Source organism: Pieris rapae, chromosome 7 (genome assembly GCF_905147795.1).
Source record: "Pieris rapae chromosome 7, ilPieRapa1.1, whole genome shotgun sequence".
Taxonomy (NCBI): Eukaryota; Metazoa; Arthropoda; class Insecta; order Lepidoptera; family Pieridae; genus Pieris; species Pieris rapae.
The window spans coordinates 3,196,800-3,205,401 of NC_059515.1; the positions used below are offsets into that span (position 1 = coordinate 3,196,800).

At 31.0% G+C, this 8,602-nt stretch overlaps 2 protein-coding genes across 2 annotated transcripts; both read left to right on the forward strand.

The window, feature by feature from the left end:
* Positions 1-463: 463 nt before the first annotated feature.
* On the forward strand, positions 464-4,934 carry LOC110992679 (TAR DNA-binding protein 43-like). Its single transcript, XM_045628966.1, has one exon. The coding sequence runs from the start codon at positions 630-632 to the stop codon at positions 1,860-1,862; it is 1,233 nt and encodes a 410-aa protein (XP_045484922.1). The 5' UTR covers positions 464-629; the 3' UTR covers positions 1,863-4,934.
* A 262-nt stretch (positions 4,935-5,196) lies between these two features.
* LOC110992692 (U5 small nuclear ribonucleoprotein 40 kDa protein-like) lies at positions 5,197-8,595 on the forward strand. Its single transcript, XM_022258614.2, has 6 exons — positions 5,197-5,929; positions 6,262-6,485; positions 6,554-6,743; positions 7,232-7,433; positions 8,136-8,333; positions 8,408-8,595. The coding sequence occupies exons 1-6, from the start codon at positions 5,712-5,714 to the stop codon at positions 8,579-8,581; spliced, it is 1,206 nt and encodes a 401-aa protein (XP_022114306.2). The 5' UTR covers positions 5,197-5,711; the 3' UTR covers positions 8,582-8,595.
* Positions 8,596-8,602: the final 7 nt, after the last annotated feature.

The following is an 8,602-nucleotide window of genomic DNA, read 5'->3' on the forward strand; positions in this document are numbered from 1 at the left end:
CAAAAACCTCTCGCGTATTATTAATTGTAAATCATTAAAAAATATAATGTCAGTAACCAAATATATATTTTTACTACCGTTATTCTCAAGTAACTTATATAGATAGTAACATCTATGATAACTAGGGCATTTATAGCCTGAGGGACAGATTGTAAAGTACTAAAAAGACCCACTAAAGCGCAGAAACTTTCATTTAAAAATAAACGGCATAATATATCTATTCTATTAACTACAATAATTATACAACCTATGGCAATATTTATATTTTTGGTAAAATATACTTGCCATTTTAAAAATTAGTATGTTTTATTATGTAATTCTGAAGTAAGGTAACTTTAAAAGAATGTTGTCAACTTTAGAAAGTTGTCTATTAATATAATGCGATTTATAAGTTTTGATCCACAACTGTGCATTAAAATGTTATATCGTATAATGTAATTGTATCAAGAATATATCATTGCAGTATGTTTTCAAGTAACAACTAGCAAATTGCAATGGGTTTCTAACCCGTAGCTGACGTATTTTATATTTGTATAAATTAGGAAATTGTACAGATTTTTAGTGATAAGTGTACCATCTGTGTTTATTTTTATCCAATATTATTTATTTCTGTTCATGATTAAGAAATAATGTCCTTCGAGTACTTACCCGTAGCTGAAGATGAAAATGAAGAACCCATAGAACTTCCAGTCGAAGATGATGGGACTTTAATGTTAACAACTGTGTCTGCGCAATTTCCAGGTTGCTGCGGTTTAAAATATCGTCATCCTGATACAAAAACATTTAGAGGTATAAGATTAAGAGACGGCAGACTATATCCTCCGCCAGAGGGATGGGGCAATCATTTATACATTTGCAGTTTCCCAAAAGAAAATAAAAGAAAATCTGGTGACTGCTCTGAGATTACACTCTTAAAAAATAAACGAAACGACAACTTATGTTCTGATTTAATTGTCTTAGGATTACCTTGGAAGGCCACAGAACAAACAGTAAGAGAATACTTTGAAAAATTTGGAGAGGTATTAATGGCTCAGTTAAAAAGAGATCCGAAGACGGGTATGTCAAAAGGATTTGCTTTTATCCGTTTTTCATCTTATACATCACAAATGAGAGTTCTAGCTCAAAGACATATGATTGATGGCCGCTGGTGTGATGTTCGGATACCTAATTCTAAAGAAGGCTCTATCACCTCAATGCCTTGCAAAGTATTTGTTGGACGCTGTACTGAAGACTTATCAGCAAATGACCTAAGAGAATACTTCTCACAGTTTGGAGAAGTCACTGATGTGTTTATACCAAAACCATTTCGTGCTTTCAGTTTTATAACATTTTTAGATCCTGAAGTTGCACAAAGTTTGTGTGGTCAAGATCATATTATAAAAGGGGTATCTGTGAATGTATCAAATGCCTCACCAAAGCAAAATAAAAGTAGTTCAAATCAACGTAACTTACCCAGTCGGAACTATGAAGAGAGTCATCACAATGCATCAAACAACAATTCCTGGAGTAGCCGTAACATGGATATGGTTAATATGCAAGCTTTAGGTATATCTGGCCAACATGGCCAATCTGCAGTTGCTGCTGGTGCTGGACAAGGTCAAGGTGGTAATATGCCTCTGAGCATGGGAGGTTTACCAGTTAACCAAGCATTAGTAGCAGCTGCATTAAATCAAGCAGCTGGTTGGGGTCTCATTAACAACATACCTTCTGGAGGATCAGAGCAAGGTGCATTTGCTGGACCAGCATCTTCTGCACCACCAGCTCCACCCAATTTCCTATCTTGGATGCAACAAGGTAATTCAGCTCAGGGACCTTCTAGTCAGTGGGGACAAAGGCACCAATCCCAAGGCCACTCTGTTTGATTCAATGGTAAATAATAAGCTCACAATAATCTCTGTGATTGTAGCAAAAATTAGATTATATTATTTGAAATTAACTACTACATATATGGGTTGTTTTTGGTGTAGAGTGGTTTGCTACTGGTGTTATACACATATATTAATTTATTATGAATTTGCTTGTTTTGTTGTTTTCTTTTGTCATTAACTTTTACTGTAGTTTAAAAAGCTTTTTGTCACATTACATTCACATATGATAAATATTATTATTGGTGTACTATAGTTTAAATACAAGCACACTAGCAACAAAAAACTAATTAAAATTTCTAGCTTCAATTTTCACTAATTTCATAGTATATATTTTATTGTTGGACATCAATGGACAAAAAGTATTCATAAAAGTAAAGGAATCTATTATCATTACTTTTATGACAAATAAGAATATTTTGTTGTTGCACTTATCAATTTTATCAGCTATTTGTATAATACACTAATATATATTAAAAATCCATAATTTCTAACAACTTAGAATATTTTAATATTGACACTTCAGTAATTGCTTCCCATTTTATTTAAGAAATTATTAATATATTCGAAATGTTTCGATTTATTTACAAGAAGTGTATGAAGATTGAAGTTGTTTTGTTTTTATGTTGTCATTATATTTTAAAGTGAGCAAAAACATCCTATGGAAGTGTAACTGTACCTATGATAGAATAAGAGTACTACCCTTTGTACAATTAAATGGTATAAGTTATATGGCAGATTGTTGAAAGGTCATACTTGTGTATAGAAAAGATAGAGAATCTATTGATTGTTATCATTGTTTAACAGAGTAAATAATGTTGATTATTATTATAAATTTATTCTGTGTTTCCTCAGGACATGTGGCTTAAATCAAGGATAAGTATATATATTTTTGACAAAATAAATGGCTAGAATATTTTTGTGACTATGCTATATTTTTACGGAATTGTTTATTGAATGGGTACCTAGCTATAGTTGTAAGAATCCTGGCATATGTGTAACAGAGAATACTAGTGTGTCTAAGAGACAAAAGCTGTTTGTACAAAATTCAAGACTGTAAATAAGTAAAGGTCAGATACAATGTATAGCTATGTTTAAATAATATTTAACATTTATAATGGCAATAGAAGTTATAAAGTAGCATAGGAGGTTAAGCGAAAAATACATACAAAATAGGTATTTGTAATTATATGTTGGAAAATATATTTTGTATATCTCAACAATCAATATATATATATTGATTCCAAATTCTTGCTAAAAAAATAGATTCTGAAAAAATGTTAACAGAATCTTCAAATATGTTAAAGTGACTAAAATTTATAATAGTAAATAAAACAACATTATTACAAAATTATTGTTCAGGTACCTATGATAAAGTAACTTAATAACAACACCTTTAGTAATCACAACTATTATAATCTATTAAACTTTCAATATAATTTATAAGAAAATTGTAAAATTTGTACTCAATAAATTTTTTTAACATTGCATTGGTAAACACTTACTATAATATTGTATAATTTAACTGTGTGAGTAGCTAGATTTTAGCTAAATACTCAACATTAAAACTGATTGTCGTGGGTACCTATTCATTATTTTATATCAATAACATTGACTATGTTACTCTTGAAAAGAAATATTCCTTTTTTTATTGTACCTATAAGTGGTAGTTTTCGCTTGGGTTTGTTTGTGTTATTAACTTATTCGATAAGATGGGACATCATCGGTTGACGTTATTTATTATTGTTCGTGAAAATTTTTATTTGTCAGGATAGTATCGGTAGGAACGGGTTCATTTTTGCTTGGCTTAGCGATCGATCATAAATCTAACAACAGGACGTAAACATAATGACAAAAATATTTCCATAGGACTAATGAAATATTTGATTGAAATTTCAAAATAATTCTGCTATATATGTAAAGTGTGTATGTAGTACGTACATACTTACGGTAACAACACTTTTTAATACATTTTTATTTGATTATTAAATATATTAATTCTTAAACGTACTATAAGCCTCAAATAGCAGGTGAATATTCTAATCAATCCCGTGACATTTAAAAATATAATATATTTAAAATCCGTTTCAACTAATTTAGACTTATAGTACGTTATGAATAGCATCATTAGTTTGTTATGACAGTTGTGGTGAAAACACTATAAAATGATACATAAAATAATAAATATCGTTTATTTTGTGCAATACATTATATTTGTATATAAGTATCTTACAGTCCATGAAAATGTAATGAACTAAATTATTACCAACTTATAAATAAAAATTATTAATCGAGTACCGATGTTCGTGTGTGCGCTTAGTCATTGCATATTTACTTGTAACAATTAATTTCTCACATATTTCAATAGGATCAAAGAAACAAGGTGCTATATAAATCGATGATATTAATAGCTCATCAATATCAGCGTAGTGTGATGAAATTATAATGAGTTCTTATAGAATATAATATGTATGTGACTTGTACAATCATATTGGCAATAAGTATCTATATCGCGTTTATCAAACTTTGTTGTTGATCAAACTTTAATCAGCTTAGCATTAAACTTTAATAAGCTAGTTTGATTAAACTTAATTTACTTTTTCTTGGGACATATTTTCCGTAGACATTACTTAAGCTTATCGACTAATGCATACTAATTTGAATGTTGATAGTGATATAAAAATAATACGATAGAGATACTTCTTTGCAAATGCAATATATCTTAAACAAAGATTCAATTAACATAAAACGAACCTCACCATATACCGTGCCTATTAAATTATTGAGGATTTTGTGTAACGTTTGGAACGTTGTGTAGTGTTTCTAACTCAAAACATGTTGAATGATTTGAGTCTGTGTATAAATAACTAGAGCTTTTATTGTTATTTTTATTATCTTCAGCACTGTGTATATTTGAGTTATAATCCGTCATTAGAGTGTAACTCCTTTTTATTTTGTAATGGAACCGATATACTGTATAGTTTTTTCTATGCCTGTTTTTATTGATTCTATTGAATTTAATTTTTGTGTCTGCATTGATTGAATAAAGTACTTAAAATAAAAGTGATATTGCCATGACTTTAATTTTTCCGAGCGTTTATTTATATTTACCTCTAATCAGTAAAGTACACACTAATAATTGATACGGGTTGGATACAACATACGTACTTAATATACCTGCCGTCTAGGTATTTACAAAATAGTTGGCTGTGTGTACTAATGATACAGCAAAAATGTTACTTGATAAGTTATCCACACCATGTTATTCGCAAGAACAAATACATCATTAATGATCAAATTGTCTGAAAAATAAAGATAAAAACTTGGGAACAATCGTCAAAGGACCTTTCTCAAAAAAAATCATATGATTAGAAAGCCAGCGAAATATACTTTCCGCCCGCATCAAATTAAAACAGATAATCAATACGTGGAATTTCACTATTACCATATATATGAATATGTGATCTTACAATGATTGATTATGATTATTTATCATAGGGCATTTATTTGTGTTTCCTATATGTGTTTTATCTAATATAGAATATTAGTCCGTGGCTAGTTACAGTTGCAGTACGAATATGGACCGCGTACCCACATAGTACCTAGGTATGTACGGTAATCACTTTATTTACTTATATCTAAGCTGCTATTAATTAAAAGCCTTTCTCCTTGCATAATCTATGCATAAAATATGCCAATAAAGTCATTGTCATCATTTTAGAAACATTAGATTCAAGACTTAATTATAATAATATACAAATATTACCCGTTCTAAATTGTTGTGTTAGCAGAAACATATTATTGTACAAGAATTAGTGGATATTTCATTAAAATGGAATATCGAAAATGGACCCACAACGAAAGAAAGAGGCTGGGCCAGTAGCACCAAGCAGTGTTAAAGCAGCACGAAAGAGTTTTGCTGTTACAAATACTTATTTAAAAAATGTTACACCTCAGAAGGAAATTATCACAGTTCATACTAGTTCACCGCAAATTGAACATAGATCATTTCACAGTGAACAAAACCAAATATACCAAGGTGATGTGAATGTTCTTTCTATAATGTAAGTACTAACTTCTATTAATTTTAATTCGATTCACACGAATCCCTGGCATTATGGCAAAGCATAGCTTTCTATTTACCAAAGCAAGGCCTTTGAAAATGTAGATTTTCTAAATATAATATGTAAGTATATTCCTTTAAGGTATGATTGTAAGTATAAAAAAATATACTTAGAGAAATAAATTAGTAAGATTTCAGTATTTCAAAATTTATTAGGCATTATCTAACCATGATAATTCAAGGGATACATGTAAATATCTTCAAATTCTTATAAAATGTAAAATTAGGGTTTAGTATTTTCTATTAATAAGCATATTCTTTTATCTCGCATAGCGATACAAATAAGGATATTGTGTGCTGCAAATACACTGAGGACACAAAAGATATTGCAACTGGTTTTATTGACGGAACGGTCAGGTTATTTGATTGCAATACTGGAAACTGCACACACACACTTGTAGACGATGAATGTCGTGCATATCCTGGCCCAGTCACGGCGATCAAACATAGACCCGTTAGTAAGGCGCATCCTATCACGAACATCCTATTGTCATCTTGTTAGTATATTTTTGTCTACATTCAACACTTGTTTGAGAACGTGTATTCACGAGAAAATATGTTTTAGATGTTAACGGTTGCATAAAATGTTGGAAGTATAAATACGACCAATGTATTTATACCATACGAGAAAAGCGCCAGACTTTAGGTTTATGTTACCATCCACGATTTAGTAAGTTTGTTACGTATGGAGATGATGCAAAACTTAATATGTACGATGAAGAAGCACAAACGCAGGAAAGAACATTCTATTCAAGGTCTTTTTAACATGTTTTGCCTTCAGAAGGACATGACACATACATATATTTCAGTCAATTTATGCGTGGCGGTTGAGTACCTACCTTATCAATCGGCCTGCTAAAATCTGAACTAAAACAATATAATTAAAATAAACTTTTACAAACTTAATGAGTGATAGCTGTCCTTAGAAGTCGATTAAAATTTAAATGACATTTTTTTTAATACATGCCAAAATTCAAAAATAATAAATCAGTTTATTTAAATTGTGGCAATTGTAGGTATATTATCTTATTAAGGACCTTTATTACGTTTGTTTTGCGTATAAAACAATATTATCACATATAGTGAGGTTATCTGCGTGGGCATACGATCAAGTTATTCGTCAGAATAAAGTCTTAGGTTTATTACTATTGGCTGGGCTTGCTTTTGCGCCGAGTTTTTTATTTATATTATTTTTTTTCATAAAGTACGTACAATAAATTGTCATATCTTTTCTTATATCCAGTCAACGAAAAAATATCATAGATGGACATACGTCTAGGATTTTCGCATGTGCATTTAACCCTAAGTCGCACCATGAGCTTATATCAGGCGGCTGGGATGACACGGTGATTTGCTGGGACGATCGTCAACCCTTCGCGACCAAATATTTCCTAGGAGTTCACATGTGTGGTGAAGGTTTGGACTTCGATAAACCTGGGAAGCAGGTATTTATTTCAAATGAGGGAATTATTTTTGTATGTAACCTAGCAAAAGTTTGGAAGAAAACAAAAAAACGGCCACTCGCGAATGTTGTCTCCACAGATAACGTAAATTATCTGGGTACTGACGGGAGAACAAATATTGCCTTAATTGTGCTTGTACAAACGGACACAGTAACATGATGTACGTGGAATAAAATAAATTTTATATAAGATATACAGGTATCACTTATTCCACTTCATTAAATTTGAACCTGTAGGCATCCCCCTACTCATCGGCAAAAACAGAGGGTGTAAGCCGAGAGAAAACGCCGGCGTAAAAAACTCTCGAAACACAACACATATTTTAAAACAAATATAGCAAATTAATTAGAAGTAGCCTGCCCAGTACTAGTCCCAGGCCCTTTTATCAACTAGATAATCACTAACTTTGCAGTAAGCCTTTTTGATTTTTACACAGCTTTTCTTTAGTGAGATTTTATTAAAGAAGATTATCCCTTTTCCCAAAATATAATTACTAACTTTAAATGGTCTAGTAGTCGGTGTACACCTCGTTGTTGTTGACTATCATTTTTATTCTCACCTCCTGATCTATTTTTTAATTTGCTTTTCGAGTACATAACCCGTAAACATAAATAAAAACGAACATTAAATAAAGTAAGGCAGACCGTACCATAACCATAAGATACTTTTGTGGTAACATTTAAGATACTTACCTGTTCGTGGCAAGAAAAAGACACAATTCAAATTTGGGACTACGGCTCTTGTAAACTAATAGAAACTATAGTTCCCGACAACCACCAATCGAAGCTGTATTGTGGAAAGTTGGTTCCTCAAACCAACTTGGCTGTATGCGGTGGTTCCGATTCGAACACATTGCGAGTTGTTGACATTAATATGAAGATTGTAAGTGAATAAACTTTTTTTAAATTTAATATTATTTTCGGATTTATATTTTATCTGGTTTTATTGATTTTCAGACGGAATGCTCAATAAGAAACAATCCAGGCGCAATATATGCATTTGATTTCGGAACAGTAAGAAGGAAAATGAGTAAAGTTCCCGATACATATAAGAAAATAAGCGAAATTCAAAACATACCTAGAGTAGCATTCGTTACTGGCAAACGATTACAGATTGTAGATTTTGGATAACTATCGGAACTTCACAAAAAA

Coding starts and splice junctions, on each gene's coding strand:
- LOC110992692 (XM_022258614.2), top strand. CDS start 5,712: ATGGACCCACAACGAAAGAAAGAGGCTGGGCCAGTAGCACCAAGCAGT. Junction 6,744..7,231: donor GAAAGAACATTCTATTCAAG/GTCTTTTTAACA, acceptor TCTTATATCCAG/TCAACGAAAAAATATCATAG. Junction 7,434..8,135: donor TCGATAAACCTGGGAAGCAG/GTATTTATTTCA, acceptor GTAACATTTAAG/ATACTTACCTGTTCGTGGCA.
- LOC110992679 (XM_045628966.1), top strand. CDS start 630: ATGTCCTTCGAGTACTTACCCGTAGCTGAAGATGAAAATGAAGAACCC.